This window comes from Mus pahari, chromosome 18 (genome assembly GCF_900095145.1).
Source record: "Mus pahari chromosome 18, PAHARI_EIJ_v1.1, whole genome shotgun sequence".
In the NCBI taxonomy this organism is placed as follows: domain Eukaryota; kingdom Metazoa; phylum Chordata; class Mammalia; order Rodentia; family Muridae; genus Mus; species Mus pahari.
Genome location: NC_034607.1, coordinates 4,860,614 through 4,879,291, shown reverse-complemented (window position 1 = coordinate 4,879,291; position 18,678 = coordinate 4,860,614). Strand labels below are relative to the sequence as shown.

At 43.9% G+C, this 18,678-nt stretch overlaps 1 protein-coding gene across 2 annotated transcripts; it reads left to right on the top strand.

Moving 5' to 3' along the window:
• The first annotated feature begins 8,214 nt into the window (after positions 1-8,214).
• On the top strand, positions 8,215-17,181 carry Trim40 (tripartite motif containing 40). Of its 2 annotated transcripts, none has more exons than XM_021218102.1 (6): positions 8,215-8,363; positions 8,694-9,547; positions 14,718-14,813; positions 15,458-15,556; positions 16,132-16,154; positions 16,334-17,181. In XM_021218102.1, exons 2-6 carry the CDS (start codon positions 9,209-9,211, stop codon positions 16,449-16,451), a joined length of 675 nt encoding a protein of 224 aa, XP_021073761.1. In that variant the 5' UTR covers positions 8,215-8,363; positions 8,694-9,208; the 3' UTR covers positions 16,452-17,181. The 2 variants fall into 2 exon arrangements, with proteins under 2 accessions (XP_021073761.1, XP_021073760.1); XM_021218101.1 differs by having other exon boundaries at positions 15,458-15,658.
• Positions 17,182-18,678: the final 1,497 nt, after the last annotated feature.

The following is an 18,678-nucleotide window of genomic DNA, read 5'->3' as shown; positions in this document are numbered from 1 at the left end:
TCGGTGCTCTTAACCACTGAGCCATCTCACCAGCCCTTTTAATTGACTTAAAAAAAAAAAGATTTACTCACTTGTTTTGTATTTTTGAGCACTCTGTAGCTGTCTTCAGACATCCCAGAAGAGGGCATTGGATCCCATTACAGATGGTTGTGAGCCACCATGTGATTGCTAGGAATTGAACTCAGGACCTCTGAAAGAGCGGTCAGTGCTCTTAACCCCATCTCTCCAGCCCCTCTTAAATTGATTTTTAAAGTTAGTATTCAATATAAATGGATTCATTATGAATCTTTCTTCTCATTCTCTCTTTTTCTCTCATCCTTTCTTCCTCTCTGTTGCTGGCCTGAACTCAGGATCTTTCCCCTGCTATGCAAGCCATTGAGATCCTATTAGGGCAATTTTAAATGTCTGTCAGAAGATCAAAAGGGGGGGTAGGATACCCCAGAACTGGAATTACAGATGTTTGTGAGTCACCAAGTACATACAGGGAACCAAATATGTGTTTCTAATCCTTGAGCCATCTCTCCAGCCCGTTGCTTTTATAACACATAGTTCAAGGGGGTGGAGGTAGGTGGGTAGGGAAGAAAACACACTGAGCTCAGTTAGTATTAATTATATGCAAATGGTATGGGACCATCCACTGGAGCATAGGCCACTACAGTGCAACAACCCCAGAAACTATCAATTGCCAATAGCTCCTCAGTGTGAGGTGGGGCCATATGAACGCTTTCCTATTTAGATTGGAAAGTTGACTGGCCTGGTCTTGTACAGGCAACCAATGTGTTCATAGGGCAAGGCCATTAGCAGGTCACACAGGGTGTGGAGGATTTTATGGCTATAGCCCCAACAATATTTCCTTGTCATTTGCCAGGGACAGTCTTGGCTTCACCTTTGTCCCCTCATAAACATCAACAGCTCTTCATCTCATTCTCAAAAGTATCCACTCATAAGATAGAGGTCACTTTGATTCCAGCAACTGCTGAAAGCCGAACACTTTCAGAAATACCACACCTCAGGCCTGTTCATTTCATTCGCTTTAAGGTTGAATTAAAGCAAATATTTGTGTAAGGTTTTATAACTTGCATTCATACTCAGCTGTCAGATCTAGAGGTAAAATTTAATTTATTTTAAGTTAAATCAATTCTTTGATTTAAAAAATTTATCTTCAATATTGCTATTAGCAATTTTTTTATGTGTCTAGGTATTCGTCCTGGATGTGTCTGTGAACCACATGCAATACTCATGGAAGCCAGAAGAGGGCATCTGGATCTCCTGGAGATGGAGTTACAGACGGTTGTGGTTGTGAGCTGCCCCTTGGTTACTGAGACTGTAACCTGGTTCCTCTGGAAGAGCAGTCAATGCTCTGAATCATCTCTCTAGCCCCAGAATTTAATTTCCAAGCAAGTTTTGTTTTGTGTGTATGGTGCTTTAAAAAAACAATGATAAATTGGAATACCCTGGGGAGGGTGACTCTTCGGTTGTTGTTTTTTTTTTTTCCTTTCTTTTTTGTATATGTATTATTTCACTTATGCCTCACTTTTAAATCTTCAATATCTGCTGTCCAGGAAACTGAGCATGTTTCAGGGTCGCCTAGAATGTGTAAGGCCCAAGGCACAAAGACAGACATGCACGTAATCCCAGCACTGGGGAAGTAGAGGCAAGACGATTAGGAGGCTGAGTCCACACTGCCCTTACAGAGGGCTGTTTCTCCCCAGCCCCTGTTTAGAGATTTTTTTCTTTTTACATGAGATTTGGGGCGTTTTGACTTTGCCTCTGTAGAAAACCTTAAGTTTTTCTGACAAGTACTGAAGGTCAATGACCTGTGTATTGTTAAATCCCTACTGCAATGCTAAGGTGCATTGTGAGACTTTTTTTGGAGATGCAAATATTTTATCAAAAGTCAACAAGAGTTCAAAGGGTCCTGTGTACTCATGAAGCTTATCCTTCAATCAATCCCTTAGAAATGTAGAAAGCCAGACGTGGTGGCACACACCTTTAATCCCAGCACTCCGGAGGCAGAGGCAGGTGGATCTCTGAGTTCGAGGCCAGCCTGGTCTATAGAGTGAGTTCCAGGACAGCCAGGGCTACACAGAGAAACCCTGTCTCAAAAAACCAAAAAACAAAACAAAACAAAAAAACAAAACAAAACAAAAACCAAAAGAAAGAAAGAAAGAAAGAAAGAAAGAAAGAAAGAAAGAAAGAAAGAAAGAAAGAAAGAAAGAAAGAAAGAAAGAAAGAAAGGTAGAATGTATGGGTGGGAGAGGTGGTTCAGTGGTTAAGAGCACTGACTGCTCTTCCAGAGGTCCTGAGTTCAATTCCCAACCACATGGTGGCTCACAACCAACCATAATGGGTCTAATGCCCTGTTCTGGTGTGTCTGAAGACAGCGACAGAGTCATTCATTTAAAAAAAAAATCTAGAATGTGTTTTTTTCATTTGAATTCAAACTTTAATTTAGTGTTTCTCAACCTGTGGTTCTTGCCCATCGGAAAACACGTATTCTGGATGGCCTTAGGAACTGAGACACCGTTCCTCCATAAAATTACAATTATAGCAACAAAATAATTTTGTGGTTGGAGGGTCACCATAATATGAGGATCTGTATTAAAGGAAACTGTATAAAGAACTGTATTAGAAAAGTTGAGAACCACTGCTTTAATTCAATAGGTTACTATTTTGTAAGGAACTGAAAAACTTTATTTTCTTTAAAAAAAAAAACCTTTTATTTGTGTGTGTGTCTTGTGTCTGTGCATGGATGTGCATGCGTGCATATGTGTGGGTGTCTGTGTATGTATGCCACATGTGGCAGTGCCTGTGGGGCTCAGAAAGATGAGTCGGATGCCCTCAACTGGCCTAATCTGCGATTGTGAACCAGCTGATATGGGTATTGGGAACTGAACTTTAGTTCTCTGGAAGACCAGCAAGTGTTCTGAACTGGTGAGCCATGTCTCCAGTTCAAGACATTTTGTTGTAATATAATAATCTATCATTTTTCTTATAATTTTTGATGTCATAACAACCTCCACTGAATTTATGTGAGGAATGTAAGAAGTAGTTGTGTCCCATGATATACACAGTCTTACACATTGCACTCCTAACAAAGAACCTTTTTGACTAGACCCAGAGGAGACTGGTTTATCCACAGATTTATGGTGTTTCATATCACAGGTCTTCTGACTTTACCCTTTAGTCACTGGTGTCAGGTGAATTATCAGCAGGCATTCTGGAAAAGCCATTTCTCTATGGAGCCAGTTGGCACTAATCTAATACATACTCACCAGATACCTTAGTAAATGCAAACCACATAGGCCCTCTTCAATCGATCGTACTCTGAACCCCAGATGCCAATCATTACAAGGAAAAGCCTGGTTGGAATGAATCAGCAAAGGTAACTATGAATACATTTCACAGGGCTGGAGGTGGCTCAGCGATTAAGAGCACTGGCTGAACCGGGCAGTGGTGGCACACACCTTTAATCCCAGCACTTGGGAGGCAGAGGCAGGCAGATTTCTGAGTTCAAGGCCAGCCTGGTCTACAGAGTGAGTTCCAGGACAGCCAGGGTGACACAGAGAAACCCTGTCTCAAAAACAAACAAACAAAAAAGAGCACTGGCTGGTCTTCTAGAGGTCCTGGGTTCAATTCTCAGAAACCACATGGTGGCTCACAGACATCTGTAATGGGATCTGATGCAGTCTTCTGGTGTGTCTGAAGACAGCTATAGTGTACTATATCTATATCTATATCTATATCTATATCTATATCTATATCTATATAATTTTACAAAAATCAGGTGACTGTGTGAATGCACAGTGAAGGCCCATCTAGGGTCTTGGAAAACACACTGCAAAAGTGAACACCTTGGCGGTGGATGCCACACACAGCCATGACATCACACAGCCATGACATACCTCAGCTCTTGCTGAGCTCCTGCTTCTGTCTGACTCCTCCCCTAACTTACTCTCTGCACTTGCCAACTCCTTTCGCTTCTCTGGACCCAGTGAGTTTTAAAGCTCACATATTGCTCTATTTCAAGGAAGTGTATAATAGCATAGCCTTATGTGTTTGTTGACACAGGTGTGTCCAACAAGTCAGATGATCCTTCCCATTCCACTCAAGAGGTAGAGACACACCTCTTTACAGCATCTCTAGCCCAGATGTCCACACTGCTCCATCTGCTGTGTTTTCTGGATGTCTCCTAAGACTGTAAATAAGGATTATTTATCTAGTGAATGACTAATTATCTCAATATACTTTGGGATAATTAGATTTTTGTTTGTTTTTGTTACAGTGATAACACTTAAAATCTATTCTCAGGCAATTTGAAGAGACTGTGGCCACCACAGCTTTGTACCACAGCTTCCTGTCTCCCAGATGATGAGATCACAGCCATGTTCTACTATCCCGTGATTCATTTGGGTTTAATATTATTGTTTTTGTTGCTTTTGGAGATCAACCTGTGTAGCTCAGGCTGCCTGGCCTCCAACTCACGATACAACTTAGAATGATCTTGAACTCCCGTCTTTAACTCCTTCTTGGTTCTGGGATCATAGGCATGAGCCACCTCAGCTTGAGTTCAGTTCCTCATGCTTCGTTCTACTTGAGATCTCTACTGAGTATTTGAGGATGTTCCTCCAGGCCATCAGGTAGAATTCAGGGGCTCCTGCCAAGAGCCCTCCCTGTCTCCTGAGTCCCATGAGCTGCCTCCTTTTTCTGAGATCTGTGTGCTCAAATTTAGAGCCTCATACCTTTCTGTGGTTTCCCTAAGTGCTCTCTGGATTGTGTAGCTCTGTATTTCAACATGGTGACTGGCAGTTCCCTGGAGCTGGTGTTTACATTCTGGACAGAGGATGGGGCTTATCAAAGGACACAATTGCAGAGCAGATAGGTTTTCTCACAGGTACACTCTCCTCCTTGGTATGGCTTCAGGTTGGCCTCCAACTCAATATATAGTTGAGGATGACCTTGAACTTTTGATTCTCTGACAGCCACCTTCTAAGTGGTAGGATTAAAATTATTCATCCATCATGCTCAGCTTTATGTCCTGCTGGAGATCAAACCTCATGTCTGCTAGGCAGATACTCTACCAACTGAATACAGCACAGACATCACAGCCAGATTTGTTCTGCTCTGCTGTGTGTATGTGCATGTGGGTGTGGGTGTGTGTGTACTTGTGTGTGTGTGTGTGTGCGCGTGCGCACGGACCCTATCATATCCTGCATGGGATAGGGACATGTAGGAAACAGGACAAACTTCAAGAGTCTGTTTTCACTTTCCTTCTGGTTGAGCCAGGGCCTGTCTTGTCTTTGCTGTGCAGAGTGCTCCAGGCTAGCTCCTGAAACTTTCTGTCTCCCATCTTGTCTTGGGAGTTCTGGAATTGCATGTATGCACCACCACATCCAGTTTTTAAATGTGTTCTAGGGATGGGAACATATCCATCTAGGTCATCACACTTGTGTGACAAGCATTTTTGTTTATTGAGCCATCTCTCCAGTCTCAGCCATAATTTCTAAAAGAAACAGCTTGGGAACCTGGTGAATAGCTCAACCTAGGAGCACCTGTTGCTCTTGCAGAGGACTCAGGGTTTGGTTCCCAGCACCCACATGGCTCACAATTGCCTATAACTCCAGTTACATAGGATCTGAGACTCTCTTCTGATATCCACGGGCATTATGCACAAAGTACACATACAGAGAGAAAGAGAGAGAGAGAGAGAGAGAGAGAGAGAGAGAGAGAGAGAGAGAGAGAGAACACAGAGAGAGAACACAGAGAGAGAACAGAGCCATGGCCCCAGCTTCAGATCCCTCAAAGGAGAGATTCTGAAACCAAGTTCTAACTTGGAAGGCAGCACCACCTACTGTCTGTGAAGACACAGTGCTAAGACATTTGACTGAAGGAGCCATGGCTTTATTTTGGGCACAGTTTAGAGTAATTCTGACTAGAAAAATTTAGAAGGTACACTGAACTTGACCTCATGAGATGACATATAAGGAAGCTCATATAAAAAGTTGATAAGGAGATTAAAACAGGAATCAAATGGGGCTAAGGCTGGGGCAGGTGGCGGGTTCAAGGCTCCATTAACTAGTAGTTAACTAATGGGGGTTAACTACAAGAAGGAGAGTGAATTCTGAGCCTTGCTTTATTTTGTTCACCTCACTGTATGAGGAAGGAATTTGATTAAGTCCCAAGGTTAGTTAAATCCTCTAGCCACATAGTTTCCCTGTATCAGAAAAGGAACTAGGAAACAGAAATTCTTAAAGAAGAGTGGCTTTGTTTAGTTTGGCCAAAAGTGAAAGAAATACTCTCACTCCCTCATCTTCTGAAGCACTCATAATTCTATAGCTGACCAAGCAAGCTCAGGGAATACGCATATGTTAATTTAATAGGAAGTGGGGACCTCCTTTTCCGACTGGACTGGCACGAGGCTTCATCCTTTTCCTCCTTCCGTGGGAGGCCCCTAGAAATTTTGGGGGGGTCTGTCTCACTTAGGGTTTCTATTCCTGCACAACACATCGTGACCAAGAAGCAAGTTGGGGAGGAAAGGGTTTATTCAGTTTATATTTCCACATTGCTGTTCATCACCAAAGACTGGAACTCAAGCAGGCCAGGAAGCAGGAGCTGATGCAGAGGCCATGGAGGGATGTCACTTACTGGCTCGCTTCCCCTGCCTGCTTTTTATAGATCCCAAGACTATCAGCCCAGGGGTGGCACCACCTACAATGGGTGAAATGAACACTGAGAACATGCCTTATGGCTGGATCTCATGGAGGCGTTTCCTCAAGGGAGGCCCCTTTCTCTGTGATAACTCCAGTTTGTGTCAAGTTGACACACAAAACCAGCCAGTACAGCGTCCATTACTCTGGTAGCCAAAGGGAGGGATACCCTGACTCTCTTTAGAGCGTCTGGTCTCCCACCAGAATGAAAATTCTAACATAATCAGAGGTGAGGAAGAACCAACAGCCATCAGAGAGAATCGGGGGGGGGGCAGTAATGACCCCAAGTGTCAATCCTCACTGCACATGAAAACTGATAAAATATCACAAGGATTAGTTTAGAATTGTCAATACAAATTCAAAAAAAAAATCTGAGTGATAAGGCTGAGGATGTTGCTCAGATATGGGGTACTTGTCTGGCATACATGAAACCCTGGGTTCAACCCCCAGCACTGGTGGCTCATGCCTGTAATTTCAAAACTTGAGAGGCAGAGGCAGGAGGATCAGAAATCAAAAGTCATCCTCAGTTACATAGAGAGTTCAAGGCTATCCTGGGCTACATGAGACCCTGTCTCAACTGTGACCACAAACCACACACACACACACACACACACACCCCAAAAAGAGAAAGAAACGCTTCTTGTTGTAGTCATAGTTAGGTTAACATAGATCCATTTTGTTTGTATTCAGACAACTTAGACATTTCTCACACAGGACTGCAGATTCTGAAAGGAAGGCTTGAAGTACCCCAAACTAGGCTAAGTTTACAGGGCATAAAATGATGGGAAGGTATAACTCTGCCTCCCCCAATGCAGCATGGGCAGCAGTCTTTGTCAGAAGAGCAGTAAAACTACCTAGGGCATCGGGAAAAACACCTTTGGGTATGTCAATAAGGGTATTTCCAGACAGACTTAAGTAAGGAGGGAAGACCTGCCCTCAAATGGGCGGTATTGTTCCTTGTGCTGGGACCTAAAGGGGGAAGTGGAAGAAAGCCAGCTGAGCACCAGCAGGTATCTCTTTCAGATTCATGATCCACCCAGATGTGAACAACCACCCTTATGGTCTTCCAGCCACTCCTGCCTCCACACTTTCTCTACCATGGTGAACAGTAATAAGCCCAGATAAACCCTTCCTCCCTTGGTTTACTTCTTGACGGGTATTTGGTCACAACTACCAAAAGAGTAACATATACCTTGCGGTATCCTCCAGGTACCGCCACTGTTGAAGCTGGGACTATTAAGGACAATTATGTGGACCGTCCCCTGCATCACCCAGGTGTCACAGTCATGTGACACATCTAGAATTTGTGGTTCCATACATGTGAGGTTCTTGGGGCTCATTCTCAGTCAGTGATATTTGCATTGAAGTTCTGTGAAGTTTGCGTTAAAGGCACGGAGACTTTCCTTTTCCCGGTAAGAAAATATGCCACACCCTGCCACAAAGTTCATCTCACCGATCAGTGAGTGCAGCTCATGGGTACTTTCATTTCCCTAATAATTCACTGCTGAAGCAGGAAGAATCTCTTCACCTTCTCCCTAGTTTCACAGGCATGTGAGTGTATATAATTGGCATAATTCAAGAAGAACTGGCTCACCTGCTGGTCTTCTCCCTAGGTCTGGAGAACAAGAAAATGAAGTTGAAAAGGAGAGATTTGAGGTAGGGTAGTAAGAGAGTTATTTTGGGGAGGGTGCTCAAACAAGAAGTGGGATAAAGAGGAGGAGGAGGAGGAGGAAGGGGAGGAGGGAGAGGAGGGGGAAGAGGAGGAGGAGGGGGAGGAGGCACTTCCTTCTTTAGGTCATCCTTGGAAGTTGTTTGAAAGGAAAGGACAAAGTAGTGTCATATGTTCTCTCTCTCTCTCTCTCTCTCTCTCTCTCTCTCTCTCTCTCTCTCTCTCTCTCTCTCTGTCTTCCTCCCTCCCCCCTCCCGTTCTCTTTCTCTTTCAACATGGCATCATTGCACTCTTGGATAACTTGATGGTTAATAAAGGTTCACTGACAAGGTTCTACCTTAAGAGGTTGGTGGTATCAAACAGTAGCAGTGAACCTTGTAGGGTACCAGCCCCGGAGGAGGGGACATATAACGATCTGGCTGAATTCTCCCTGCTGGCCACACAGTAGAAACTGTCAGCTTGTCATTGTTGGTTTACTCCTGGCCAGATCAGTAACAGGGTGGCCTAAAATTTAGCTTTAACCTGTAAAAAGATCGCCCAGAAAACTCTCAAAACAGAATTGGGGTTTGGAGCACCTGCTTCCTCCAGGTGTGTGGAAGAATTGTATAAGGAATAGTTTTAAGTTTAGCAAATGCTGAGTTTTTTTTTCTGAAATTCCTGCAGGGTTGTGTCTCTTATAGCCCAGATTCTGGACTCTCTGATAGTGGACAGTGGCCTTAAGTCCAGGCCCGAGTCCACTCTATCTTGCTCCAGATCAACTTCTACTGAGCCCTCTCACATGGGACTATCTGACCTTCAAAAGACCCAGTGGGGATACTAGTGAGGTGGGACCATGGGCTCTCTTGACAAGGACACCCAGGACATTTGTCCTATCTGCCTGGATCCCCTGAAGGAGGCTGTGAGCACCGACTGCAGACACCTCTTCTGCCGCAAGTGCCTGACCCAGCACATGGAGAAGGCTTCGGTCTCTGGGACTCTCAGCTGCCCAGTCTGCAGGAAGCCCTGTTCTGAGGGGGTCCTTGGAGACAATTACGTCTGCCACACCCACCAGAAGAGGGTGTGCAGGTTCTGTGAGGCGAGCGGACATCTCTTGTGTGAGGAATGCCTCCAATCCCCTGAACATCAGTTCCATACTGAACCCTCCATTGAAAATGCCATCAGCCACTACAAGGTAAGGTTGTGTCACCCCATTGGACCCTTCCTAAGTTCAGATCCTCACAGAGGCTTGGTAAGTGACCCTGTCCTTTGATTTTTTCTGGTTTTCCAACTTGGGGCCTTGGTCGTTGCTTTTCTGTGTGCCTCTCTGCTAATTTCAGGGTTTCCGGGTCTCCATGTATCTATGTAGGTGATTCTGCTACTATGATGGTGAAGACCCAGGCCACTGTGTTTACTCAGGCTGTACTAGATAATGTATTAGTTCATGAGATGCTGTTCTGGATAATGTCCTAGCTAATGAGATGCTGTGCTAGACAATGAGATGCTGTGTTACATAATGTAATAGTTAGTTGATGAGATGTTGTACTAGAAATGAGAACCACTTCTTGACTAAGATTATATGGATTCCCTGGTGGATGGTCCTAGAAACTAGTCTAAACATGTAATTAATTTTTATCTGTGCTGTTATCTTGTAAAGATCTGAAATCTGAAAACTTGTACATGGCGCCCCATTTCCCCCTTTCCTTCCTTTCCTGAACACTACTGTTGTTTTTTGTTTTATTTTGTTTATTTTTTTCTAAAAAACGATTCACGCTTTTGGTAGTAAATCCAGTCGATACCAAAAGATAAAATATCAAAACTAAAACTCTTACCTGTGAGATAGGAGACCACTGAGGGTAAAGGAGTGTGTAACCAAGCTTTATTCCCTGAGTTTGATCTCTGGGACTCACATGGTAGAAGGATAGAAATGGTTCCTATCAACTGCCACTCACTTCCATATAAGTTCCACCATGTGTGCCCCCTTCCAAGTAAATAAATGTAATAAAATAATAATGAATCTTTTCCCTTGTCTTTACCCATTCACAGTCTTCAGAGATAATCAGCATTAGATTTCTTTGGATCTGTCCTTCTAAAATAAATCAGTGTGTTTAAATAGTCTTTTTTTAACACACACATGCACACACACACACACACACACACACACACACACACACATGCACTCACTCACAAGAGAGAGGGACAGAGTCAGAAAGGCATACACTAGGGATGTAGCTCAGAGGTAGAGTGCCTGCTTGACATAGATGAAGCTGTGGGTTCAATCCTCGGTACTTCAAAAGAGAAAACGAGAATGAGTTATTGTGAGTCTATATGCTGTGTTGGTAGGGATGTGCCATGGCTTGCATGTGGAGGCCAGAGGATAACTTTGTGAAGTCAGCTCTCTCCTTTTACCATGTGGGTTGTAAAGACTGAGCTCAGATTATGAGACTTGGTGGCAAGTGCCCTTACCTACTGAACCATCTTTTCAGCGCCCTCTGTCTTTTCCTCTATCTTTCCGATGTTTTTGGCCATTTCCCCATTTTTCCCATTAATGCATCCAGATCTCCTGAATGTCTTTCAACAACTGCCTCTGTCCAACCCCATGAATAGATCAAAAGTTAGAAAACTAGATTATTCACAGGCTATGGTTTTTAGGTTACACAGAATGACATGATGAAATACATTTTAGCGTGTATTTTGGAGACATTAAAATAGCCAAGATATTTTGGTGAAAGTATAAGCTAGGAATCTAACTTTACCCTTTCCAAATTATAGCAAACTGCCCCACCACCTTACTGAATGTTCCATGTAGATCTTTTCCTGTCCCATTATTCCTTATATCCTGCCTGTGTGCCAACCCCCTTCCTCTTCCTCCTTTTCATCTCCCTCCTTTTTTCATTCATTTCCCCTGTCCTCCTTCTCCTGTTTCTCTCATAGTACTAAAGGGCAAAGATTGAACCTAGGATCTTGTACATACATGCAAGGTAAGCTAAATATACAGTCCTCTTTTTTACTTTTTGAGACAGAATCTTACTTTGTATCCCTGTGCTATAGCCTCCAGAGTAGCTAGATTGCAGGCATATGTCAGCAGATTCACCATGTTAAACAGTTTGAAGAACTGTAGTATAGACAGGTTTTTTTGTTTGCTTGGTTGGTTGGTTTTTTTTTTACTTTGTACAATTTAATTTATTTTTATTTTATGTGCACAAGTATTTTGCCTGCATGTGCACCACACGCATGCCTGGTATATGAGGAAGCCAGAAAAGATCATCAGATCCCTTGGAACTACTAGAGTTACAAGAAGTTACAGGCTGCCACCTGGGTTCCAGGTCCTCTGCAGGAGCAGCCAGTGCTCTTAACTACTGAGTCATCTCTCCAGACCTACTGTTTGTTTGCATTCCTCAAGACAGAATCTTACTCTGTAGTCCCAGTTCATCTGTAAATGATGGCAATCCTCCTGCCTTAGCCTGCTGGGTGCTGGAATTGCAGATGTTATCACACTTAGCTTTTGTTTTTCTACCTTTATGCTCTGCCCAAAACTTCTTGTTTCATCTTTTTCTTTCCAAACCTTAGTTCTCTCTTTTTTGCTTCCACTCTTTTCAAAACTAATTGTAAAAAAAAAAAAAAAAAAAAAAAAGGTGGGGGGGGGGCTGGAGAGATAGCTCAGCGGTTAAGAGCACTGACTGCTCTTCCAAAGGTCCTGGGTTCAAATCCCAGCAACCACATGGTGGCTCACAACCATCCAACGCCCTCTTCTGGAGTATATGAAGACAGCTACAGTGTACTTACACATAATAAATAAATAAATCTTTAAAAAAATATATATCAACATTAAAAAAAATAGTTCTAGGGCTTGAACTCAAAGCCTCCTCACACATGCTATACCTCCTCCTCAGTGCTAGCATTTTTTTTGCCAGTTACTCAGAAGATCAATGAGTCAAAGGCATATGTGGTACATCTGCTAATCTGCTAGAAAAACCTGCATCATCTCGGGATGTTAAAGTTGAATGGCTCTGATATTTCCTTATGATGTCATATCCTTAGAATGGGTTCTAGTCATTCAACGTCTCCCATGGAGTGGCCTCACCCATCCCATCATCCTGCCGTCTACACATTGTGGTTGCATCCTTGGCTCTAGGGCCCACTCTCTAACTCCCTCTGCTTCAGAAGTTCTGAGCAAGTGTCTCTGGACATTTGGCTTCCATTTAACTTCTGTTCTCGCTTGATCGACACACCAATGCCTGTGAATAAGAATGGCCATTGCCAAGCAGATACCCAACCTGAAGCTTCAGGGGTGTCATCGTGGAAGCCGAAGCTGACCCCTCCCTGTCTGCCCTGTGCATACTTCCCTGTCAGGTCTTTCTACCCAATAGTGAAGGCTGAATATTCTTTTACCTTTTCCCCCCTTTTTCTTTGTGGAGCTGTGGTTTGAACCGAGGGCCCCACACATGCCAGGTAAATGTTCTATCACCGAACTTCTTCCTCAACCCTGAAGGGTGAATTTCCAAAGTCTTTCAGATAGTTGGCTTTTAAAGAAAATCGTCACCATGTGGAACAACAGATGAGGCAGTCTAAATCGAAACCGAATGTACAGGATGATTCAGAAAGCTGAAAGAGCCATGTTCTACTGTGTCTACTAAGTCTACAGTAGAGGGGGTAGGGCTTCCCATGAGTCAGGTGTGCAAAGACAGGGCTCCTCCATCCTTGAATGATTAACTCAGGTCTGTGCTGTCTGTAAGATGTCACGCCAGGCATTGGGAGGAAACGCAAAGGTGATTCAGAACTTCAAGTCCATACCTAAGTAATAACAGGAAGTGTAGAAAAATAAATACGAACATTTGTTCTTATAAGGAAGACAGCGAGTGCTGCACGTATGTAAATGAGGCCAACTGCCCTTGTCAGAAAGGCAGGCAAGAAATCGGACTACAAGTGTTTGTGATCTAAGAAGAAGAATAAGGGGTGGCCCTTCCTAGAGTGATTAACCAAGGCCTATCCAGAAGTGACATCACAGCTGAGACATAGACAAAGATATGCACCAGGACAAAGACGAGGTATGGGGAGCAGATGCAGAATCCAAGTCCAGAGAAATCCTGTTACACTTGGAGAATTTATAATCAGGGTTTGTTTAAAATTTCTTTAATTACTTTTTTCACAATAGCATACAAAGTAATGGTCTGGAGCCAGGTGTGGTGGTGCAAGCCTTTAAGCCCCAGCACTTGGAGGCAGAGGCAGGCTGATATCTGAATCCCAAACCAATTTGGGTTTTTTTTTTGTTTTTTTGTTTTGTTTTGTTTTGGTTTTTTTTGGTTTTTCAAGACAGGGTTTCTCTGTGTAGCCTTGGCTGTGGTGGAACTCACTCTGTAGACCAGGTTGGCCTTCAACTCAGAAATCCACCTGTTTTTCTTTTCTTTCTTTCTTTTTTTTTTTTTTTTNTTTTTGTTTTTTTCCCCAAACCAATTTGAACTACACAGTAAAGCTCTGTCTCTACAACATCAACAACATACACAGAGAGAGACAGAGACAGACAGAAACAGAGAGAGCGACAGAGAGAGACAAAGACAGAGAGAGAGGTGCCTTTGCAGGAGTTAGAGGCTAAGTAGTTAAGAGGGAGTATGGCTCTCTCAGAAGACCTAAGTTTGGTTCCCAGCACCCACACCAGGTGGCTCAGAACCACCTGTAATTCTATCTTTATGAGATTTGGTGCTAGTGCTTTTCTAGGCTCCTTGGGTACCCATACACATGCACATATTCATATACAGACACATATTCATACACATAATTAAAAATAAAACATCTTTAAATATGTTTATAAAACCGGAACTCTATCTTACTTATTTTAAACATGGTAAATGATGCCCCCATCTTATTTCATGCATTTAGAGTTATTGACATTATTTATATTTGCTTTCTCTAAAAAATACTGTTTGTGTGTACACGTGTATGTGTGTGTGTGTGTGTGTGTGTGTGTGTGTGTGTGTCCTTGGAAGTCACAAGAGAGGAAGGTATATGAATTCCCGAAAACTGACGTTATAGGCAGTTGTGAGCTGTCCAATGTGGGTACTGGGAACTGAACTCAGCTCTTCTAAGGCCCAGTAAGCGCTCTTAAGTGCTGAGCCATCTCCTAGAAATGGTTTTGTTTTGTTTTTTGAAACAGGGTCTCTCTACATAAACCTGGCTGACCTGGAACTGACTGTGTAGACCAGGCTGGTCAGTATAGCTGCCTCTGCCTCCCAAGTGCTGGGGTTAAAGGTGAATAGCACCAGACCTGGTTTGGGTGTTAATTCACAGTCTCACCCAAGGCCCCATTGTGCTCTGTGGAGGATTCCCCTGTGGATACTGCCTCATGCTCGACCTGTGTCTGTCTCTAGGAAAGACTCAATCGTAGAAGCAGGAAGCTCAGAAAGGACCTTGGGCACCTTCAACAGCTTAAGGCTCAGGAAAAGAAGATGCTGCAGGCTCTGCAGGTGGGTGTCTGAGTTCTGAAGGGTCTCTCCGTTGTTTTGGACAACTGTCTTCAGAGCAGCCACAGTTGTAGAATTGTGATCATGCAGGCTGAAAACCTTGGTTTTGGGCTTGTTTTTGAGACTGATTAGTGAACAGGATGCGAAGCCTTCTGACCTCCATGCCTTTTTTTTTTTTTTTTTTTTTCCTTAAAGAAAAACACTTATTCTCCCTGGAACTCGGTGAGAATCAAAATAGATAGTTCAAAATTTTACACAAGTCATGAGACTAATCTGTCCTTGGCAATCACTCTTCTATCCCCCTCGCTCACTTGGGTGAGCTCTCTCCTCCCTTACAGGGCTGAAAGCAGACATCAAAAGAGCATAGCTGAGTGGTGTGTGTGTGTGTGTGTGTATGTGTGTGTGTCTGTGTGTTCCACTGTGGCAGGACTCAATATCTGCAGATGTGCTCAGAACTGTGAGGTGGGAAGCCGGGGAGGTGGGGGACGCTTTGTGAAGAGCTTCTGAAGTACAATGGCTGGTGAGGCAAGGATGTGTAGGAAGAGGAGTGGAGAACAATATTCCCACTTAGCTGTTCAGTGCTTAGAGAGCCAGGAGAGGGTCCTCTATTATTGAATCTCAGGGTAGCTCCTCTTTTGTGCTTTCAGGTGGATTGTGAGCATCACGGGCTGAGAACTGACCAAACCAAGGAACAACTGAAGGCTCTCCCTTGGCATTGGCTGGACCAAGAGGACTTACCAGAGGAGGTGGCCAAGATCTTTAGCTTCTCTGAGGCAGTAACACATCTCAGCATCCTGGTTTCTGGCCTGGAAAGGATGGCCAAGGATCTAGATGCCAGCACCCTGAAGGTGTACTTCCTAAGACACCCCAAATTCAGAGAGGGATTCTTTGAACAGTAAACAGCCTTCTTGCAGGTCCCTTCTGGGAAGTGTAAGGGGAGGTACTCCTGGTATGTGTGGTGGTTTCAGTGTGTGTGCATGCATGTGTATGTGTGATTTGTGTGTGTGTACATGTACACGAGAGCACACGAGTGAGTGTTCGAGAATGTGTGTGTGCATGTGGTCTGTGTGTGTACGTGAACATGCATGCTTTCTCGAGCACAAGTGTGCGTGCATGTGTGTGTGTGTGTGTGTGTGTGTATGTGTGTTGAGTGTGGAGAGGGTGGATTGTACAGGGCTACACCATCACACAACAGAGTGAGGAGGGGTGCTATGCTTTGGCTCTCATGGCAGCATGCTGAGTGACCCTCAAGCATGAACCAGAGAGGGTATTCAGTGGCAAGAACCTAGAAACTGACTCGTTGTCACCTTTTCTTTCCCAGGATGCCAGTGACTTACTGGAAAGGTATGAGCCCCTTTCCCTCTGTCCCACATATGAAGACACATGCAGACCACATAACATAGATATGTATATGGGCTAAATTTAAAAAGTCAAGGAGATATACTTGATACCATCATACTACATGGCCAGGGGAAGATTCAGTAGACTATGTATGAATTAATGAATGATTTCTTTGTCTTTAGGAGTGCGACACAGAAATTAGAAGAACGTCTCACTCGTGTTTCTCCAGCCGGTCCTCCTGGTATATTCGCATCCCCACAGCTGCCATCTGATGATCTAGCTTCTGACGCTGGAACATAGTCTCCTCCCTAAGCCAGACTTGAGCTTGTGGCTCCCATTGTTGTGGCCAGGCATTTCAGATCTCCATATAACTGTGTGCTGATGCTTGCACCTACTGCCCACGGTCTCGTGGGCATCGGAACATCTGGATGATACAGCAGAGTGAGCCCGCCTCAGCTTATGGAGCTTGGCAGGTTTATTGGGTAATAGTTCTTCTGATTCTGATAGAACCTCCTGTTGGTACAGCTCACATTGTCCATTCCTTATGACTGTTGCACGCAGACTTGAGGGTGATTTCCACAGTCCTCACCCTCATGTTCAGGTACATGTAACTTTGTCCTCTGGAGAATAAGTGGCATCGGTGACTTGCCTCTCATCAAAGGAATGTAGCAGAAGTGATGGAGGTCAACTGTAGTGGCCATAGACTCTTTCTTGCTAATAGATGCATTCAAGAGACTCTTCTTGCTAAAGCTGGGGATGCTGAGGGGAAAGATATGTGGGCAGCTCCTAGTTTCCTAGAGCAGCCTCCATCTTCCGGGTGACAGGAATCAGGGAACCTGGGCCTTACAGTTGCAGTAAAGCCTTCCAACACCGCAAGTAAAGTTGCAAGTAGATACTTCTGGGAGCTGAAAATGCCTCCACGAATCACCCTGCCCCTGCCCATAGTCTCCATAGGCCTGGGAAATTGTAAAAACAAGTTTTCCTTACTTCTGCATCTGTTTTTATAATAAACTTCCCTATTATTTAAACCAACTGGGGTGGGTCTCTTTTCTTTGTGATAGAATTACCTTTTACAATGTAAGTAGAGAAAAAAAATCAGGAGTTAACCTGTGGATGTCAGGTAAAGTGAGTGTGACACTTCTCTGGGGTCTGGTAAAGAGCAATTGGGAGCCTGGAGCCTTTAGGCAGACTGTAGCTCTTCCTGGGGAAGCAAATGGAGTCTGGAGGTGTACCAGTCACCTTACAGGGAAGTCATCAAATCCTTTAAAAGGAAGTAAGCTTCAAGTTGTCTGGGGAGGAACATACACTGATAGACTGGAAGAGTATCTTCACCCTCTGGCAGTTGTATTTCTCAATTTAAGAAATACAACTTAAGGGATAGAGAGACAGCTTGACCATTTCAGAGCACGGGCTGCTCTTCCAGGAGCCCAGGGTTCAATTGCCAGTACCCTCATAGTGGCTCACACTTCTCTGAAACTCCAATTCCACGAGATAATACCTTCTTTGGGTCTCTACAGATAGATACCAGTAGGCATGTGCATCACATACACATAAAATGAAAGTTAACAGATCTTTTAATTCAAGAGGTAGAGGCAAGCAGATCTCCATCTTCTAGGCCAGCCTGGTCTACATAGTGAGTTACAGGTCTGCCAGGGTTACACAGAGAAACACTTACCTTGAAAAACCAAAAGGGGGGAAAAAGAGAAAAGAACAAAAGAAAGAAAGAAAAGAAAGAAAGAGAAAGAAAGAAAAAATGAAAGGAAAGAAATACAAATTGTCTTTCAGAATTGTTGTCACTTGTAGTGAGCATAGTCCCCATGCTCACCAGGGTCACTCAAACACCAGGTTCCAAATAAGACAGTTTACAATAGTGTTTAAGAGCTCAGACGTCAGGCATGGATTACAAAGTCTGGCAGTATGATTTTGGAAATGCAAATAACCTAATTTCACCAAGCCTCAGCTCTGTCCTCCTCTTCCTCCTCTTCCTCATTTACCTACTGTGACACACACACACACACACACACACACACACACACACACACACACACGTGCTTTCTCTCTCCTCTCCTTTTCAACAGGGATTGATGTAGCTCAGGCTGGCATCAAATTGGCTGTTTCACTGTTTAGCAGAGGCTGACCTTGAATTCCTGGTCTTCCTGCTTCGACCTGCAGACAGTACATACATATTATACTACACATGACTGTTTCCTTCATGTTAATCAGGGCATACTAAAGATTAGGGAGATGACTTCATAAGTAAGATGCTTGCTGGGTAAGCATGAGGACTGGAGTTTGGACCCCCAGAATATAAGTAAAAGCTGAGCAGCTGCTTGTAATCTCAGCACTTGCAGGGAAAAGTCAGGAGAACACACAAACCAACTAGTTAGTGAGACTAACCAGAACTGGTTGTGAGTGCCAGGTTCAGCAAGGGTGAGCTCCAGGTTTGGGAAGAGACACTTAGTGGAGAGTGATTGAGGGAGATATCTGACATGGACCTCAGCCCCCCTTCCCCATATGCACATGTGTA